The sequence below is a fragment of the Chiloscyllium plagiosum genome, unplaced genomic scaffold (genome assembly GCF_037043375.1).
Source record: "Chiloscyllium plagiosum isolate Xiang-an unplaced genomic scaffold, Cpla_swu_hap1 HiC_scaffold_5, whole genome shotgun sequence".
Taxonomy (NCBI): domain Eukaryota; kingdom Metazoa; phylum Chordata; class Chondrichthyes; order Orectolobiformes; family Hemiscylliidae; genus Chiloscyllium; species Chiloscyllium plagiosum.
Window position 1 is genome coordinate 7,333,321 of NW_028270143.1, and position 21,607 is coordinate 7,354,927.

Here is a 21,607-nt window from a genome sequence, read left to right on the forward strand (position 1 = left end):
ATAAAATACCTAAAGCATTCTTCTGAAATATTTTATGGTCAAGTTGAGGGAATAGGCAGGAAAGAGGACAGAGGTGCACTATCAGATTAGCCATGAGCACACTGAATAGTGGAACAGGCTTGAGGGGCCAAATGGCCTTTTCCTGCTCTGTTTTTTTTTAATGTTCTGGGGAACATTTATTTAATAAACCAGAAACATTTAGGAGGAAGAAAACAGATTGCACTCAGATACTTTTAATTGTAGTATTGGGAAAATTGAACTCCTAAAGAGAAAAACATTCACCCATATTCTCTGATCTGGGTCAGAATCCTGACTTACAATGAAGGGTTCATTCCAACAATGCAATTCAGAAATCATACAGGTGGCATCACAATGCATCTTCAGAGAAAGCTTGCACCCTTTTTTTTACAGCATTTGTGGGGGCGAGGTCAGTATGTAATCCAGGAGTCAGTGTGAATGCACGGGATACAATGTGGAGTTGGCTGAGGGGTTGGGAGGACAGTTTTATATTTACCATGAGTTGGATTTGGTTTTAATTTTCTGATTTCTCCTGCACAACAATTCAGGCTGATTGCCTACGACAAGTTCAAACTTCCCAGGCAATTCCTAAATAGTCAGTGTACTGGTACTCCTGAGGCAATGCACATCTTTCACAGGATGTCCAATCTCCAACTTTCCAGGGACCAAATGATTTGGAATGTAGTTAGGAATGCAGCCAAGAAATGTGGCCAAAGTGGGTAAAAACAAGATGTTAAGGAAAACTGCCATGTAAAAATTCAATACTTTTGAAGATACCAAACACGTAATCCTCAGTAGAAGCCCATGCTGAGTTAGAAAATTGCAGCATACAGAACCTTTCTAAAGAAAAATACTATCATTTTTTTTAAAAAAAAGCTAATGCAGCAACCTTTTAATTCTAATGGAATCAAAACCAAACAAAATTTGCCATAACATTCTTCTCTTTATCTAAATCTGTCTGTGTACAGTATTCACCACTTTTCAGTGTACTGGTATTATTTATTTTCATTTTTACTATGCTACACTGTCATGGGTCTTATCAGAGAGCAATTACTCAACTACAGTCTCTAGGAAAGGAAATTGAAATAGTTTATTATCGTTCTTGATTGAAATTTCATCTAACTAAATTTGAGGAGTGACAATATTATTTTTGCTGTAGTCATTTGGCAATCCAGGACTTAAGTTCCTGAAAAGAGACAAATGTTTTCAAAGCTTTTCTTTCTACACTTATCAGAACATTTACAAGAACACCAATGTAAAGGGAAAACAACATTTTATACTACATGAGAAGACAGTCTGACTAGTCTCATTGGTAAAGGAGTTGCTATGGAAAATGCACCAATTAAATGATGACTGACAGTTACTTGCCCAGCTGGTTCAAACTTAAACCAGGGAGGTTGACTCTGATTGGTCAAACCACTGCCGTAAAGAATGAACCAGAGACTCGCTGTTGTCTATTTTGTTCAGTTGAAATAGACACAAAATGTATACCTATTCTTTCTGTATGCCAAGAACAGGACTCTGTATAGGCCCTTTCAATATGAGCATGTGTGGCGCACTGTGAGCCCAAACGCCAATCTTAAGTTTGTTCTCAGCATAATTTAGATGTGCACTTGCTATGCCAAGGCATATAGGCAATAGGCCAAGAGCCAAAAAATGGGATTAGAATAGTTAAGTTAGTGATTAAAAAAAACTACAAATGATGAAATCCAAAGTAGACAATCAGGAGGCTGTAAGAACACAGCAAGTCAGGCAGCACGGGAGGTGGAGAAGTCTCAACCCGAAATGTCGGTTTCTGCAACCTCTCCTCAACCCTTCCCCAGCTCAAGGCCTCTCTTTCTTCACTATCTCCTCAAACCTAACCTCATCCCATGTCCAGCCCTTACTCTTTTCCCCACCTCTTTGACCTGACCTCAGGTGTCCATCTTCCTTCCCACCTATCCACTCCACTCTTCCCATTGACCTATCAAAATAACCCCCTACCCACATCCATCTATCGCTATCCCACCTACCTTTTGCCCAGCCCCCACCCCTCTCCCTCCATTTATTTCTGAGCTCTTTTCACCCTCCCCAGTCCTGCTGAAGGGTTTCGACCCAAAACATTGACTTCTCCACTTTATTGACGCTGCCTGGCTTGCCAGGTTTGTCCAGCCTCCTGTTTGTCTACTTTAGAATGGTTAAGTGGTTGTTTCGAACCAGTGCAGACTCAATAGGCAAAGCGGATTTTTTCCTATGTTACAGACCTCTATGACTCTAATTCTAAGTCCTTTCAGAATTATCTGGCAAATGTTGCCTCATCACTGAATCTCATCTAATGTTGATTTGAGTTTTGCAAGCATGAGCTGGTTGGGCAGGGTCATTTCCGTGCCTGTTACAAACATCAGAAGAGTCATGCTGTTTGATATGATCCGACAGTCTTTGGGATATATGGTCTACATACCAATTATCACATCAGCACTAAAATTTATATACCATTTAGTCATTTGTATGATAAGCAGGATTTTCTTTGGTTTGACTGAAGTGTGCTGTTGGTGGCAAGCACCGCTAGTGTTGCCACTGCATATTCATAGCATGCAATAGCTAGTTTCACTTGTTGATCAAGTTTTTAAGATAATTTACACTTCTAGGTAAATCAGCGGTAGTCTAGGCACTTTTCAGAACCGAGGTGGTGACCTACTATCCATTCATGAGTTTGTATGATAAATAGTGAGAATGATCTGATCAGGGTAACCAGTGACTTGCAGGATGACTTTGATGTGTCCTATTTCATCATCAATGTACAATGAGCCTACTTAGAAGATAAAGCTGATTTTGCATTGCTTGGAACTGTAGGAATAAAATTGAAAGGAATTTTGCATTTCTGACCAAGTATGGTATAAGGCATGGCATAAACTAGTAACCCTATTACTAATTTCTTCAATTTCATTTTGCACGAACATTTGTTCAATTGAATGATTGTCACTCACTTTAGAATTATCTATTTAATTGGCAGTGAAAACTGGCACAACCTTGAGTTTAGCACACTCTTGGAGAAACTCAATTGAGGATTTACCAGTTCTTAACTTACCAATCTCTGTGGTTAATGTTTCAAATTTGGTCTTTGTTAACTATCTCAGTTATACAAATAGTAATTTTGTAATATAAATCTTGAATATTGCCGAATTTGTATATATAGTCAAAGGAATTCATCTTGCATTCATGATGATATTCCCAAGAATACAAGTATGATGTATTCTTCACAGTAACATCTCTACCTACAGAGTCTATTTCCAAACAATCAGCACATTCTTCTCACAAAATATTAACTGTTGTTTCCCCTTTACATTGGTATCCTCAAGAATACCATGTTTTTAGTGAACAAGGTGGGAGAAACAACACAATATAGCAGTAAATCATTCTAAGAATTATAATAAATTGAAAATTTTAGTTCTTGGGTGAAGGTCCAACTCATCCATGCTAACCAGATATCCAAAATCAATCTAGTTCCATTTGCCAACATTTGGCCCATATCCCTCCAAACCCTTCCTATTCATGTACCCATACAGAATGCCTTTTAATCAGAGGGTTAGATAGGGTGGACAGTGAGAGCCTTTTTCCTCGGATGGTAATGGTTAGCACGAGGGGACAAAGCTTTAAATTGAGGGGTGATAGATATAGGACAGATGTCAGAGGTAGTTCCTTTACTCAGAGTAGTAGGGGTGGATGAAGGGCATTTGCCCAAAACATCAATTTTACTGCTCCTCGGATGCTACCTGACCTGCTGTGCTTTTCCAGCACCACTCTAATCTAAAAACTGTAGTAGTCTCACCAACTTTAAGGGCAGTTGAATGGTCATTGGATAAATATATGGATGAAAATGGAATAGTGTAAGGTAGCTAGGCTTCAGATTGATTCCACAGGTCAGCACAACATCAAGGGCCAAAGGGCCTGTACTGTGCCGCAATGTTCTAAACATTGTAATTATACCTGCCTCCATCACCTCCTGTGGCAGCTCATTCCATACACACTGAATTTCTACAAAATTGTCTGTTTTAAAATAACACTTAATCCAGATCACAAACTGTGAGCTCTGACTGTCCTGCTTGCTTTTCTCCCTCTCCCCCCAAAAAAAGCACAGCCAGGACCAGTAATTCTGACATGCAAGTTCTATTAGACTCCTATTCATCCATGAGACTGGCACTTCACCCGTCTCCAAGTCACCCACCAATCTACTTGGTACTTTTTGATTCACAGCAATTCCAAGCTCTTCTTCTCATTCCATTTCATATTCAAATGATGACCTGACTGTGTCTCTGTGTTTCTATTCTCTGCAAACCTAGCTGGGCCTGTGTGAATAGGTGAGTTCTAATCTTGGACCAGACGTGGCTAAAATAGGTCTGTATCTTTATTGTAAGTAAGCTAGATGAGAACTTCATCCATTTTTATATGACCAAGTGGATTGAGATGGGAGAACAAACAGAAGAAGTCTTGTTGAGGTGAAAGGGGTGATAGGCCCTACCTAGGGATAGATCTTATTTTTCTCATGGCATGGGGCATAGGTAAACAGAAACTGTTGAGAGCAGTGACGGGACAGAGCAAAGAGCAGAGGGAGTATGGAAACCTTCTTGAGGGGGAACAAAGGAGTTCCTGTTTCACTGGTATTAAAAATACAAGTGCTATCAGGAATTTATATTCTAACAGAGGTGTTTTGTCAGTTTCAAAGCCATTGCAATTTACAAATAAATTATGCTATGAAAACAAAAACGAAGAGACAAATATCCCTCAAATAAATTTGTAAATATATTCTCCCTTCATCCCTGAGCACCTTACATAAAGGACATCATCCGAGCTTTATGGTTCAAAAAGTTAACTCATCAACCACCAAATCACACCAGGTTCCTCTTAGAGGATTTAATCCTACAAACACTACCACTTAGGGAATATTGTTAAATCGTAGATTTTGATTAATATTCTAATTTATAAACTACCAAATTAGCCAGGCACCATAAAAAATACAGACTCACTCATATATGGGTCTTCACCTATTAGAGATTACACTATAATTTATTTGAATCCACTTTTGCTGGAATTACTTCTTATGTGTTTGATTGTATCCAATTGTTCATGTTATACAAAAATCATTGTTATTTAGTGTACTCAACCAGAAATAATATGCAACAAATCTCCCCACTAGCTAAGTTATTGAAGTTTTCAACATAAGTTAACAGTATGATTACATTTATATATAGCACTTCACACTATCTCAAGCCAAGTGTTTCACAGCCAATGAATTACTTTTGATGTGTTGTGTCGCAAATTGCAACGATTTACACACTGAACCCAGAAGCAGCAATGATGAGACGAAAACCAGTTAACCTGTTATTGGGCAAGACATCAAGTCGAGCTATGAGATTTTAACATCCAGTTGAACAGTAACTCATTTCTGTATCTGTAGGAGGGCTTCCTGTGATCCCTCCATACTGCGCTTATGAACACTCACTTTCAAGGGCTATAATAAACCACAAGTGACCATGAATCCCCGAACATAGGTTTATATGTCAGGACTCGCTTATTTTACTTATAGGAAGAAAATTAGTTGCCTATCTTAGAATTTAATGTAGTCAACCTGAGTTTCAAGGTTAATGTTTGTATGTACAGTAAATCAATCGTGTGTCTCTAACACTGAATATTTATTTGAACTTATATTGCAATGTATTTATCACACAACCTCAGGATGAGTCATATTGCAAATAACCATCTATTTTCCTTGAATTGTACCTCGAAACGTTAGAGAGATGTAGCCTTACTGCCATTTATTTTTCCAACTCGTCTAGTATTCTACGCTCACTGTTCAATGAGAGATTCACAGTACTTTTTGATCCATGACCTCAACAATTTGTTTCTCTTGGGGTCTGTACGGCAGAACACCAACTTGAATACAGTAGTAGCCTGTGTGTGTATAGTAAACACTGCGCCATCCAGTTCTCTCGATCGCGCTGACTTCATCGACAGTTCAGTAAGTGCAGACGCTATAAACTTCGATTTAGGTATTTATCCATCTGTCTGGAACTCTTAGCACGCCAGGCTGAATCTGCGAAAAGGTTTTTCTTTTCAATTAATACGAGGCGGCCGGTGCAATTTGTTGCTGAACTCACTGTTCAAAAAGTTTGCACGGCGTTTCTGAAGACAGTCGTGTGCAACGTCGGGCATAGATCTTGAATGATCATTTAGCCTTAAAATCGCCTCAGTGAAGGTGCAACATTTTTAGTCAGTTCACCCTGAATGATTGTAAAGTTAACTCTTCCCGGTCTATGTGCCGCTTTGAGAACAGGCTAGTGAAGGGGAAGGGTTTGTCGGTCACTCAGACTTTCTGCAGCAGTGCGCGCGCGGTCCCTAGCGATGATTCTCCTGGTGGGGGAACCGCAATCACTTTCAGTGCAACATTTCGACTCGCTAACGCAGCCTAACCTTTCATTTGCAACTTTTACAGGGCAGGGGAGAAGTAAGTCCCGCCCGCATGTAGTTAAGTGGCCCAGCCGCACGGGGCTGGGGGAATAGTTGAACTTTTTCTGCCACTTTTTCCACAGGGACGGACGGACGGACTGACTGACTGTCGGGCGGCAGCTTCCCCCGAAGGCGCCACGCGAAATTCTCCAAACAAACTGAGCTTGGCCAGGTGGCCAACCTGAACTCAGTAATGCCTGCACTCTTGAGGAACTCCTCGGCAATTTGGCATTCAGAAACTGGTGCGAATAATTAACACTGCAAGTGCAACCCGCAGGCACTGTCTCACAAGTTTAGTGAGGGATCTGCTATTAGGTGTGATCTCGAACAGCTCGGCAGGAATGCAATAATTCCTGGAAAACCATTGGAAACCCAATTGACTTGTTTAATCCTAGTTTATTTTTCACATTACAACGAATGAATAATTACATATTTTATTAAAAATAAAGCAAAATTACGACATAAATCGAAGTTTTATTCCATTCATTTGTGCATGGCACCATTTCACACTTTCCCATTTCTTGCCTCAGAAAGTTGCTTAAAAATGTAACTCTGGCGGTGATGGGTACTGCAAACTCTCGATTAATGACCCTAAACGAACCAGTTCACCAATAATAGATAGTATGTTTCAAGCCTGACTGTATTGTTTTACAAACAAGTACAGCATCTATTGAAGGATGCCGGACATAAAAAGGTTTAAACTGAGAATAACTTTGGAAAGGTGCACATGCTGGGTTTATTACAACGTTTTATCTTTAGTTTTGTTTTTATAGATGGGCTTTAAAAGCAGAACGCTTTGTCAGCAGATCTGGCCCCCTGAACCCTCAATATTGCAGACTGTTAATCAAACATACTTAATAGGCTCCAGAATGACGTAATGGCCAACTATAACCCGGTTCTGATATAAATTAACAAAATACACTTAGTGGTAACAATTTGAAATGAGCAAACCTAAATATATAGCGCTCTATGAATTTCAGCAACAAAGAACACAGTCAATCAGATGTTTTACATGATGTAATATAGATGTAGGAAAACTTAAGTAACTTAGGATGTCAGGAAAAGTCTTTTGCTAATCTTCACACGTTTACAAACTCCATGTATATTTTATAAATGTCCACTGTTTGTATTCAAACTCAATTAAGAAACATCTAAGCAAGAGTACTATCATTGATACCTTGTATAACAGGTCCATTATCTGTCGTGACTTGACAGCAAAAACTAACAGCGAACTATTGCAAACTGAAGATCAGCAGTAATTTAAAACTAAAGTTTTCATTTCTACCATCCTGTTTTCACACAAGTTAGTTTTGTTTTCACACCATTTCTGAAAATTCACAATCGTCGTCCCTGTTCTGTGAAGGAGACGATATCACAAGCCAGGATGCCAGACAAAAACAGCGCAAGAATACTAATGACTTTCCTTACAACATTTCTCAAAAGGAAGTTTCATTTAAACACTTTTTTTCCATGAAAAGGCTGATCTTACCTTACAGTTCTTCTTAGTTTTTAACTTGCGAACAGTAACCATCAACAGTTTAGAAACCACAACACACCCCCAGTATCCGTACCAATACAGTTACTGTTTACTATTTAACATCAGCAAAAAAGGAGGAAAAATGCAAACAGATGCAAATTTACAATGTTTTATAGAAACAACTCACTTGGGAAAGTGCACAAAAGGGCTCAAAGTGTGGTTGTCGTCCTGTGCCCTTTTGTAATTTTTCAATAACTTACCGAAACTCTAATAGAAGAAGCGGGTCTGTGAGGAACCACGTTGGACTGAGAGAAGATTACAATACATTCTATTTAGAGAAGCATTACATCACCCTCTGGTGACGTCACGTGGGATTCCTGAACTTCTAAATCATTGCAGTCCGAGGGCTCCAGCGTCAGCACGCTCAACGTACCATGCGTCATGACGTTATACGTAAAGGGGTGACCTTACGTAACATAGAGGGCAAGATGTTTGGAAGGATGGGGTTTAGGCTTCTAAGCATGTTGTCTACAGAGAGTAGGGAGCAGATTACTCATGTATAGAAGAATTACAGCAAGTTATAGCTACAATTTAAAATAGTACTTTTTTTTTAGTTTTAGAGTTTAATTGGCCCTATGTAGGGATGCAAAAATTGGCTGAGACAGAGTAAAGAGAAGTTATGCTGAAGTTCGTGAAACTGGATAGAAGTACACAGTACTGATGCCATTTGTCACAATATAGTATGACTGAATTTGGGAATACAGAACTATTTTCAAATTCATGGATATCACAAAACCCAAATAGAACTTAACAGCCATGACAATAGAATCAACCTTAAAACTATAGACTTAAAAAGTAAATAGACATTTTCATATAAATATGTATGAAACAATTCATATTCATAGGAAGAATTAAGAGAAATAATATAAACTAAATACTGTGATTTTACAGGGTACAGAGGACTAAAGAGAGCCTGTAGGGAATATCTGCATAATCATGAAGGTGTTAAGACAGATTGAGAAGGTAATTTTAAAAAAACCTTGACTTTATAAGTAGACATAGAGTACAAAAGGAATTGGTTATTTTAAACATTTATGAATAACTAGTTTAGCCCTATTTGGGGTATTGTGTCCAATTTATGCACTGCACTTCAGGAATTATATTAGATGCAAGGAGTTACTAGAAGGAGTAAAAGGCCTGGTTGTATAGAGAAGCTGAAGGAGGTTAAAAAGGGAAGTCGTTAACCAGAGGCCACAGATTTTTAAGGTAATTACCAAAAGAATCAAAGGCAAAATGGGGAAAATCTATTTTACGCAATAGTTGTTATGATTGAAATAGTGGTAGAACCCAATTAGATAACAAAAGAGGAATTGAAAGAAATGTGTGAGTGTAAAAGAATTACAGCGCTGTGGGAAAATGGCAAATTATTTGGAATGTTCAGGTAAATCATTTAAAAAGCTGGCAGAAGCATGATGGGCTGAATGGCCACCTTTTGTGATGTATAATTACATGATTCTACACAAATATGGTTTTTTACACATGTTGACATAGATTGTTTTAATAGGCCTTGAATATCCCAACATAGTTAAAGACTCACTACTCTTATTTGCTGGCCATCCAAAAAGTTGCTGTTGCTTTGGTAGTAATTTTAATTCTACTCACCTAACAGAAAATGGTGGTTGGTTAATGTTTCTGAAATTACTTAGCTGATGAAAAGTCACATTTTGTGATTTCAACATGTTGTGCTGAGCAGGTATTCAGGACGTGTGCCCAAACTATGCTTGTTTACATATATTGGATGATCATGATTAAGTCATTAGAACTTGTCTTGTAGTAACCTGAGTGACAAAACCGTTGATGCAACAAAAGATAATTAGAGCATGAAATAGTCCAAAGAGATATGTTTTATTTTCACTGATGTTAAGGATAGTTAAGGCCCTGGACTCTTCCACCTTTCCCAAATGAGAGGTACTTACAAGATGGCCCCAGAGGTTGATCCTGCCATGTAACATGTACTTCCAAGCAGCATAAATTGTTTCAATTGCCCTTTGGCATCACTCATTCCAGGTACATAGTCAGCAGACAGGATTTAAATTAGTTCTGGGAGTTAACATAGTCAGGCTGTTATTTCTAGAGCAATTCCAGTCAGGTCACTATCCACATGTTCCAGTGCTACCCAAGTGTTAAAGTCAAGACCTATATCTTTAATTTCTAAGAGAAGGTGGTGGTGATGTATGTCTTTGATATCTGCAGTCTCTATGCTGTAAGGACACATCACAATGCTGTATTGTGGGAAATCCAGGACTTTGACCTAACAACAATAAAATAACAGCAATGTTGACTCAAATCAGGATGGCAAGTGACCTGGAGGGGAACCTATGGATGATGGTAATCCATTGTTTTAGGTGGTGGTGTCCAAAGATATAGATGTTGAAAGAGGTTTGGTGAGTTGCTGCACGGCAAGTTGTAGAAGGTAAACACTGCCACCACAGTGTGCCAATCAAAGAGAGAGCGAATATTTAAGGGAGTGGTTGGGTACCAATTTAATGAGATGCTTTGTCTTGGACTGTGCCAAACTTTTTGAATGTTATTGAAGTTAAACTCATTGAGGCATTCAATCACAAGTCCTGACTTGTGCCTTGTAGTTGATGGACAAGTTTTGAAGAATCAGGAAAGTAGGTTATAAGCCCTGAACTGAATAGCCTTCTTGATAGAACCCCAAATAAGCAATAATGAGCAAGTTATTGCTTGTCATGACCATAGGTCAGAACTGTGAACATTTTAAACTTGCAATTTCAAAAATTATTTTTTTAAAAACGAGTGTTACAGCCAAACATCTTTGCAGCTGTTGATTAAGTGAAAGTTTGGAGAAACTGACCAATGAATCGTCATACCTAATGATATGAAGGGAACCAAGAAAAACTCTTCAGAAGGAGAAGAAGTGAGACAAAACAGACTGGACTGTGATCTCTTAAGACTACAAAGATAACGAGGGGCTAACAACCCCTGTTTGGGGCGGGGCGGGGGGGGCAGTGGGACTCGGGTTCTCTTGTATGTACTGGCCTGGATTCGGACATTCTGTGAAGATCACAGTCAAAAACACTCTAGTTATCTTATGTTGTGGTTAGAGGGAACTTTTCTCACTGAGTGCAGCCAAATAGAACAAAAATGTCTCTCATGCACCCTAAATGCTGAATCCGTTCATGTTTGAAAGAAATCAGAACAGAATCTCAACCAACCTGTGAAACTGAGCATGTTGAAATCAACTGCTCAACTATCAATGTCAATCCTATTGCTAACCTCACTGCAACATTCAACTGTCCACTCTTCACAAACAATTCAGAGAATGATTTTTGTTTTAACTTTTACTTGCTGGGTGACCTCATATTATTAATCTGTGTGAGTATGTGTAAGTTGCATTATTACTTCTTCTTGCATTTTGAGATTAGTTAAACTCACTTTATTATCTTAAGCCTGGTTAAATCAACTCCTTTTAAAACATCAGTTAATTTGGGTCTGGGAAAACAGTATCTACAAGAAAATGATTGGGAGTATCCCTTCTACAGCTGTACAAAAAATGGGAAACATCGCCAGGGGTTTGCCATACTTAATTGGGGATTCATCCTGGATACGAGCATTACATGCTATGTAGGTACCACTTGATAACAGTGTTGATGATATTAGCATTATTTCCATTATTTTACAGATGATTGAAAGTAGACTGGTGTGGCTGTAACTGGCCAGATTGAATTCAGACTACTTCTTGTGGATAGAAAGATGTAGGTAGATTTACACATTGTCAGATAAAATACACGTGGTTCTTGTGTATTGGTACTGGCTTGTTCTACAGCACACATCTTTGGTACTACAGCTGAATTGTTGTCAGGGCTCCATAACCCTTGCTGTGTCATTAGTAAGATTAGGTCTGCGTTCTTGTCAGTAAACATTAATGTTAATCATTTATTGTACATAATTGTACACAAGAGATGGTAAGTGAGAACATCTTTGAGGTACCCTCCAGACCCAGGTTTGAGTTTCAAATGGTCTGATGTCATTAGGGGTTTGGTTAGCTCAGTTGTCTGCACCACTAATTTGCCATGCAATGATGCTAACAGCGTGGGTCAATTCAACTCAACACGGCCATCTTCCACAAACCCGCTGATTCCCTCAGCTACCTGGACTATGCCTCCTCCCACCCTGCCTCCTGTAAAAACACTATCCCTTATTCCCAATTCCTCCGCCTCGTGGCATCTGCTCCCAGGAGGACCAGTTCCACCACAGAACACACCAGATTTTCCCTTTCCACTGTGGTCAATGATGCATCTCATCCACTTCCCGTACCTCCTCCATCAAACCGCAGTAATTGGGCCCTGTTGACGCCTCAACTAAATGCCAAGAGGTTGACTGCAAATAGAGAATGGTAAACATCAAAGACTTAATTTGTTCTTTGTAAATAAAAAGAGTATAGATATGAACAGCCCCAATACCTGTACAGGCACCAAAGATTTATTTCTATGAATAAAGTATATTTTTGCAATAAAAACAAGTGAAAGGGAGGTCAAGTAGCTTTTTCTCTTTTGTTGGTGCCACGCCAGTTGATCAAATGGGCGAATGGGCTAAGGAGCGGCAGATGGCGTTTAATTTAGATAAATGTGAGGTGTTGCATTTTGATAAGGCAACCCAGGGCAGGACGTATACAGTCAATGGTAGGGCCCTGAGAAATGGTGCCAAACAAAGACACCTGGGTTTTGTAGGGGGTGTGTAGGTGCATAACTGCAGAAAGTGCTTTCGCAGATAGACAGGGTAGTGAAGAATGCATTTGGCACACTTGCCTTCATTGGTCAGAATATTGAGTGTAGGAGTTGGGATGTAATGTTGCAGTTGTACAAGAAATTAGAATACTGCGTGCAATTCTGACTACCCTTCTATGGGAAGATGTTGTTAAACTTGAGACGGTGCCAAAAAGGTTTATCAAGATGTTACAGGGACTGGAAAGTTTAAGTTATAGGGAGAGGCCGAATAGGCTGGGCTTTTTTCCCTGGAGTGTTGGAGGCTGAGGTGTCACCTTATAGAGGTTTATAAAATCACTCTATTATGAATAGAGTGAATAACCAAGGTCTTTTTCCTAGGGTGGGGGAGTCCAAAACTAAAGGACGTGGGTTTAAAGTGAAAAGGGAAAAATTTAAAAAGGACCTGAGGGATAACTTTTTCATGCAGAGGGTTGTGCATTGGAACGAGCTGCCAGAGGAAGTGGTGGGTGTGTGTACTATTGTAACACTTAAAAGGCATCTGGATGGGTAAATGAATTGGAAGAGTTTAGGGGGATAAGGGCCAAATGCTGACAAATGGGACTAGGTTAGATTGCGATGTCTGTTTGGAATGAACAAGTTAGGCCGATGGGTCTGTTTCTATGCTGAATGACTGTGTGACTCCAAGGCACTTGCCATAGACTCAATGTAGTAAGTGTGGCCTTAAGAACTTGGCCAACTCAATTAGTAATGATGTTACTGAGCCTCCCTTGGTAATGGAGATTGAACTTCCATACCCAGATTGTGTTTTGTGCTCTCCTACCCTCAGTGCTTCTTCCAGGGTGTTCTATCAGGAGAAGAACAGATTCATCAATTGAGAGCAGAAAAGTGGTTGGTGGTAATCTGCAGCACGTTTGCTTGTCCATGGTTGACCTGAAGCCATAGGAGACTTCATGGGGTCTGAAGTCAATGTTGTGGATTCCTCGGGCCGGTAGTTCCTAACTGTTTACCACTCTGCTCTGGTGAGTTTGTCCTGTCGGTTTGACTGGACATACTCAAAAATTGGAGGCGTCTGGGATGAGGAGAGGGATGGGAGGAGCCTCAATGATGTCATTTTGGTGCATATGATTATGCTGTGGAGGTGTGACACATGAGTATATTGCCAGGCCATTTCAGAGGGCAATTACATATCATCCACATTCCAAAGGGTCTGGAGTCTCAGCGGAAGGATACTCTATTTTCTCTTTGAAAATGTGTCAGTGAACCAGATTGACTTTTATTAAAATCATGAGACTGTTAATGAGACAAGCACTTTATTTCTGTTTTATTGATCAATTGAATTTAAATTTCCCAGTTGTAATGGTGAAATTTGAACTCATGTCACTGGAGCATGAACCCACATCTCTGAATTACTTAGTCCTTTACATTATCACAATGTTGCCATACCCCACCTAATGTTAATATTAATAAGACCGTTTTCATTCCCATTTCTTCATTTAATCTTTATTCCATTTGGTAGTCAGCAAAATTGAAAGTTTCACTAGCTTCAAAGAAGGAAAGCCGGCAGTTCCCTGGCTTTTAGCAGTTAAAGGAGGGGGGTTGGAAGAAGAGTCTACCAATCAGGAGGAAGGTTTTGGGGGAATTGAAGGGGCTGCTGGAAACTTGTGGGATATAGGACTGGGGGGTTAGTTGGGGTAGATTGGCAGAACATAGTTTAATAGAATTGGGAGTGGGGTTAAGTGTTTGACAGGATGGCCAGTACTATTGGGGATCAGCAGTTTGTGGCAACAAAGAGAGACTACATTCAGCAGAAAAATTACTTAAGGTACTGGGGGAGCAGTCCTGTTCCTCTGACCCACAGGGTGTGCTCAGAAAACACCCCCGTGTAGCCAGTTGTTCCTGTCTCCGTTCAGCTGCCAAGATCTGGGAAATCTGGCCAACAATTGTTATACTGAATTCAATGTTATAATAAAGTGTCCCATTTCTTCAAACCATGACTAGTGGTGTGCCTCAAGGATCAGTGTTGGGACCACAATTATTCACAATTTACATCAATGATTTGGAGTTGGGGACCACATGTAGTGTGTCAAAGTTTGCAGATGACACTAAGATGAGTGGCAGAGCAAAGTGTGCAGAGGACTGTGAAACTTTGCAGAGAAACATAGATAGTTTAAGTGACCGGGAAAAGGTCTGGCAGTTTGGAGTATAATATTAATAAATATGAAGTAATCCATTTTGGTAGGAATAACAGTAAAAGGGACTATTATTTGAATGGTAAGAAAATTGCAGCATGCGGATGCACAGAGGAACCTGGGTGTCCTTATGCATGAATCAAGAAGGTTGATCTGCAGGTACAACAGGTAATTAAGAAGGCAAATGGAATTTTGTTCTTCCTTGTTAAAGGGATTAATTTAAAAGCAGGGAGATTATTTTATAGTTGTATAACTGTATAGTGAGGCCACGCCTGGAGTAGTGAACGCATTTTTGGCCTCATTCCTTGAAAAAGGTGTACTACCACTACAGAGAATGCAGAGGAAGTTCACTAGGAAGTTTACAATCTACATTAATGGTTTGGATGAGGGGATCAAAAGGACATAAGCTAAACTTACTGATGAAGGTAGTTGGGAAAGTTAGTTGTCAGAAAGAGGTAGAGAGTCTGCAAACAGAAATGGACAGTTTAGGTAAATAGGTAAAAATTTGATGGATGGAATATAAAATGGGTAAATGTGAACTTGCGCATTTCGCTGTACAGTTACTACAATATCAGATCACTCGTTTCATATGACAAGAAATTTCTTCCAATTAAATGTTAGAAAGACAAGCTATTTTCTTTGATCAAACTTCAGATTCTTTTCCCTAGCTATCAGTATTCCCTCTAATTTTCTTTACAGCTGCAAGGGCTCTTGAGATCCAGGCAAGCTGATTGTGGAAGCTGGGAGAGGCTAATTGTGGGGAACACTGCTAGCTACTGATTCCATCTGTTTAAGCAACACAGATATAGTGAGATCTCTAAGGCCAGCAAAAACATATTGTTTTTTTTAATTCTGTGAATGCTGGTGTCTTCTTCTCTAATACTACCTTTGTTAGAGTAAAAGCAAATGGTTCAGGTAGTTTGAGTCAAAGATTCAAATGCCTCGAAAACTGTGGAGCCCCCTACAATATGACCCAGACATTGTGGGGTGCATTGTTGTTTGCTGCAACATAACGAGTACCAGAAGTAGAAGAGGAATAGAAATGTGAAATGGCATAATCAGACAAGGAAAAGTTGGATGATGGCAATGGAGGACTACCAGAACCTGAGCCTGCAGCATGTAATGCTATGTAAATAGATCAGGAAGTAGTTGATAGAGCTGTACTTTAAATGACTTCATCGATCTCTTGCATTGTCAATGACATCAAACTTGGAGATCTTGTAAATAGTGAAAAATATCAATCAACTGCAACAAGTATAGATTGGCAAGTAGAAATGAGAAGACAAGTAACAAATTAATTTAATACAGGAAAGTTTGTGGTGTTGCAATTTAGCAGAAGGGAAAAAGAAAGGTAGCAGACTTAATGGCACTATTCCAAAAATTTACATTTATTAGGTTGAAAGCTACTAATTGCAAATGTTTGACTGTTCCAGTTGAAATTTGCATGCATATATCTTTAAAAGCGACAGGTCATTTTGAGAGAGTAATTAACAAATGCTATAGAATTGTGGGCTTCTGAAATAAAAGCATTGAGTACAGATTGGGGAAATTATGCTAAACCTTCATAAAGCTCTGCATAGTTAAGCCACAATTAGCATATTGCATCCAACTCTGTTCACCATACTTTAACAAGCATGTGAGGATTCTTCAAAGGATGCAGAGGAGATTTACCAGAATAGTTCCAAAGATGGGAGACTTTCCCCGCTCCTTCCTCATACAGCTAGTGAGAGACTACATCGGACACAGAGTTTGTAGTAAAAGATCAAAAGGTCATGCAACTTATGTGAATGTATTGAACAAACCTAGATGGCTATTAAGGTTGAAACTTTATTGCTGGAACAGCACAGCAGGTCAGGCAGCATCCAGGGAACAGGAGATTCGACGTTTCGGGCACAGGCCCTTCTTCAGGAATGCCTTTAATCACTTAAAATGGAGATACAGGTTTCAATTGATTAATGTGTAAATCCCTGCCCCAGGATAACTTCAGGTTTTATCAGAATAAAGGTCACACCTTAGGTCAGACAATGCATTTTAGATGTGAGGAAATGTTTCAAGATTGTTTGTATCTCATCCTAGAGCCAGACTGGTTTTAGTAGGAATTTATAAAATGCCACATTGATTGACTGTCTACAGGTTGTGTGCTTTTTGAACAAAATAGAATGTATCTGCAAATTCAAATCTGCAAATGCAAATTTATCTCAAAGATTTATATGTGTGTGTCTCTCTGTGAGGGAGAGGGACAGAGTATGCATATGTGAGGGCGAGAGTGTGGGGGTGTATGTGAGCATGCTTGAGAGGGAGTGTGTGAGAGTGTGTGTGTGTGTTTGAGAGAGTGTGCATGAGTGTGAAGGAATATCTGCCTGTGAGAGAGTATGAATGTGAGTGTGTGTATATGAGAGATAAACCAAATCATCCGCCGACATTTCCGCCACCTCCAAACGGACCCCACCACCAGGGATATATTTCCCTCCCCATCCCTTTCCGCCTTCCGCAAAGACCGTTCCCTCCGTGACTACCTGGTCAGGTCCACACCCCCCTACAACCCATCCTCCCTTCCTGGTTCCCTCCCCTGCCACCGCAGGAATTGCAAAACCTGTGCCCACACCTCCTCCCTCACCTCCATCCAAGGCTCTAAAGGAGCCTTCCACATCCATCAAAGTTTTACCTGCACATCCAGCAATATCATTTATTGTATCAGTTGCTCCCAATGCGGTCTCCTCTACATTGGGAAGACTGGACGCCTCCAAGCAGAGCGCTTTAGGGAACATCTCTGGAACACCCGCACCAATCAACTACACCGCCCTGTGGCCCAACATTTCAACTCCCCCTCCCATTCTGCCAAGGACATGGAGGTCCTGGGCCTCCTTCACTGCCGCTCCCTCACCACCAGACGCCTGGAGGAAGAACGCCTCATCTTCCGCCTTGGAACACTTCAATCCCAGGGCATCAATGTGGACTTCAACAGTTTCCTCATTTCCCCTTCCCCCACCTCACCCCATTTCTAAACTTCCAGCTCAGCACTGTCCCCATGACTTGTCCTACCTGCCTATCTTCTTTTCCACCTATCCATTCCCCCTCCCCCTGACCTATCACCTTCATCCCCTCCCCCACTCACCTATTCTACTCTATGCTACTTTCTCCCCACCCCCACCCTCCTCTCATTTATCTCTCCACCCTTCAGGCTCTCTGCCTGTATTCCTGATGAAGGGCTTTTACCCGAAACATCGATTTTCCTGCTCCTCGGATGCTGCCTGAACTGCTGTGCTTTTCCAGCACCACTCTAATTTAGACTCTGGTTTCCAGCATCTGCAGTCATTGTTTTTACCCCGTATGAGAGATGGTCCTGGGTGTGAGAGAGTATGAGTGTGAGGGAGTAAATACATTGAGAGAGTGTGTATGTATGAGAGAGGGTCTGTGTGAGAGAGTTTGTGTATGTGTGTGTGTATATGAGAGGGTATAGTGTGGTCGAGTCACCTGTAGTGTGACATGAACCCAAGATCCTAGTGGAGGCCATCCTCATGGGTACCGAACGTGGGTATCAGCCTCTGTGCGGCAATTCTGTGTTGTTGCGTGACTTGGAGTCTACCCAAAGATCCAAGGCTGAACGTCTTTAACCGCTAAATGTTTCCCCACTGGGAGGGAACATCCTTGTCTGCTGTGGATGTGCACGTGCTCTTGAGAGAGATATAAAGAGGGAGAGCGTGCGCGCTTAAGAGGGAGTGTCTGAGGGAATACATCTGTGAGAACATGTGTTAGAGTGTATGCAAGAGTGTGTATACTTGAGAAAGAATGTGCATGAGTGTGAGGTGTACAAGATTATACCAGGTTTAGATAAGAAGACAAAAGCTGTAGCATTAGCTGATTGTACAAAGACTTGGAGACATAGATTTAGGATTTTGGCAAGAGATACAGAGAAGATGGTAATAATTTGAATCTCACTGACTACGAGTGTGATGGAAACTGACCCAAAAAATGATTTCAAAAGAAATTCAGTCTTCCTGTCTAATACTAATTTTGTTAACCATAGAGTCAAGAACTAAGAATAATAGTCTATTTGCCAATAAGCACAGCACTTAGAAACTCAGAATATTCTGCAGCAGTGTAAGTAGTCTCCTGAATGGATCATATATCAAGTAATACACTTAAAAGCTAAACTTCAAAAACATAAAATATTTGTGGGGCACTGCAGCTATAATGTTTTGATTACACTTATTAGGGTTAAAATCAGATTCGAACAAAGGACATGAAAGTTTAAGGTTAAATTTTATAATGAAGTAAACACATCCAGAAAGAAATAAATGAAATAATTTACTAAAACTCATAATAACCACATCCTTTTAAAGACAAATCATGTGAGATATGCTTGTGAAATGATAAAAACTGTATGGAGTGACTTTCTCTTTTGAAGATTACAGCAGTTATGTGCACACATGACTGATGTAAACTATCCGAAAATAATAACAATGGTAAAATACATTTATAAAAACACAATGAGTCATGGCTGTTGAAAATTAGTTGAATGCCAACTCAAAAAGTTGTAGACAAGGTGAACTGTGATCAAGATAGATGTTATTGACGAAGAACTGTGCAAATACAAGCATAATTTTGGAACTTGGAATTTTAACAATGCCTTCTTAATGTAGATATTAAAACCAATATGCAATGTTCAAACACATAGAGTCAGTCAGTGAACTCATTCTTGACATTCCTGATGAAGGGCTTATGCCCAAAACATCGATTCTTCTGCTCCTCAGATGCTACCTGACCTGCTGAGCTTTTCCAGCGCCACACTTTTTGACTCATTCTTGTAAGCCCCAAATAGCCCACAAAAAGTTAAACAAAGTTAGCTGTTCAGGTGATAGAGACAAAAAGCAGTCAATGTACAGTCGAGGTGTCTAGATATTCTGCAATGCATTGTTGAGATCAACATTGGATTATAGAGAACTGTCTTTATTTAACTTTATTTAAGAATCTTAACAGATTAAATATGTGGTAGAATTCAGTATTAGTTTTAGACAGGATCCGTGATCCAATTTTGGAAATGGAGTATGGGAGATTTGTAATAAATTTTTTAAAAAATCTCACTTATGGATTTCAAATTAAAAGAATTAATAAAGTATGTACATATATAGTCTTTGGTATTTCTGCTATATTGTCCAGCTAAAGAAAACTCTGAAAAAGTTCAATGTCAGTGCAGAAAGTAATATTTAGGGTGTAGGTTTGATATCCAGACGTTTCATTATCTGGCTAGGTAACATCATCAGTGGCGACCTCTAAGTGAAGCGAAGCTGTTATCTCCTGCTTTCTATTTATATCTTTCTCCTGGATGGGGTTCCTGAGGTTTGTGGTGATGTCATTTCCTGTTCGTTTTCTGAGGGGTTGATAGATGGTATCTAGATCTATGTGTTTGTTTATGGCGTTGTGGTTGGAGTGCAAGGCCTCTAGGAATTCTCTGGCATGTCTTTGCTTAGCCTGTCCCAGGATAAATGTTGGAAATGTGTTGCTGGAAAAGCGCAGCAGGTCAGGCAGCATCCAGGGAACAGGAGAATCGACGTTTCGGGCATAAGCCCTTCTTCAGGAATGCCCGAAACGTCGATTCTCCTGTTCCCTGGATGCTGCCTGACCTGCTGCGCTTTTCCAGCAACACATTTCCAGCTCTGATCTCCAGCATCTGCAGACCTCACTTTCTCCCAGGATAAATGTGTTGTTCCAGTCAAAATGGTGGGTTTTTTTCATCCATGTGTAGGGCTACGAGGGAGAGAGGCTCGTGTCTTTTTGTGGCTAGCTGGTGTTCATGTATCCTGGTGGCTAACTTTCTTCCTGTTTGTCCTATGTAGTGTTTGTGGCAGTTCTTGCATGGAATTTTGTAGATGACGTTGGTTTGTCCATGGGTTGTACGGGGTCTTTTAAGTTTGTTAATTTTTATTTGAGAGTGTTGGTGGGTTTGTGTGCTACTAGGATTCCGAGGGGTCTTAGTTGTCTGGCTATCATTTCTGAGACTTCTTTGATGTATGGTAAAGTGGTTAGGGTTTCTGGCTGTGTTAGGTCTGCTTGTCGTGGTTTGTTCCTGAGGAATCTGCGGACTGTATTTTTTGAGTATCCGTTCTTCTTGAATACGATGTTTAGGTGGTTCTCCTCTGTTTTCCGAAGTTCGTCTGCTGCAGTGTGTGGTGGCTTGTTGGAATAGTGTTCTGATACAGCTTTTTTTGTGTGTGTTGGGATGGTTGCTGGTGTAGTTAAGTATTTGTTCAGTGTTTATCGGTTTTCTGTATAAAAGGAGAAAAGTTAGGTAGGGACAAGTGGTCAGGATGTTGTCAGTGTGGATTTAGTTGTGGACTTATTCAGGTGTTAGACCATTCCTGGGAAACAATGCAAGCCAGTCTCATACATCTGCTTCAAGTCTCTATCTCAAGCTCAGAGTCAGAGGTATTTATCAGGATCCCAGGCAGTAGGAAAATTGTCCATTGGAAATGTAATCTTCTCAGACTATTCCCTGGTAGATCCACATGTCAGGGCCTACACAGAGTTCCGGGGCACATCTGTCATATAATGGTCCCGAGATTTGGTCCAACATTTTATCGTCCGTATATATGGAATGACAAAACAAGACACTTAATTACATTCTCTCCAACAGATTCTAACAATACATTTAGGTTCCTAAGGTATAAATAACCTACAACACAAACTTT

The 21,607-nt window shown here is 40.1% G+C and overlaps 1 protein-coding gene across 5 annotated transcripts in view; it reads right to left on the reverse strand.

The window, feature by feature from the left end:
- The window catches only part of creb5b (cAMP responsive element binding protein 5b), a 508,761-nt gene that overhangs the window by 457,484 nt on the left and 29,670 nt on the right, over window positions 1-21,607 (reverse strand). Inside the window, exon 1 of one of the 5 annotated variants that reach the window (XM_043689526.2) lies at window positions 8,239-8,268. The exons of 1 other annotated variant lie outside the window; for it this stretch is intronic. Coding sequence is in view for 1 of the 4 variants with exons in the window: in XM_087986957.1 (XP_087843083.1) it covers window positions 7,991-8,032 (42 nt within the window). In the remaining 3 variants the exon portion in view is untranslated. 3 more of the 5 variants (XM_043689529.2, XM_043689527.2, XM_087986957.1) reach the window with 3 other exon arrangements.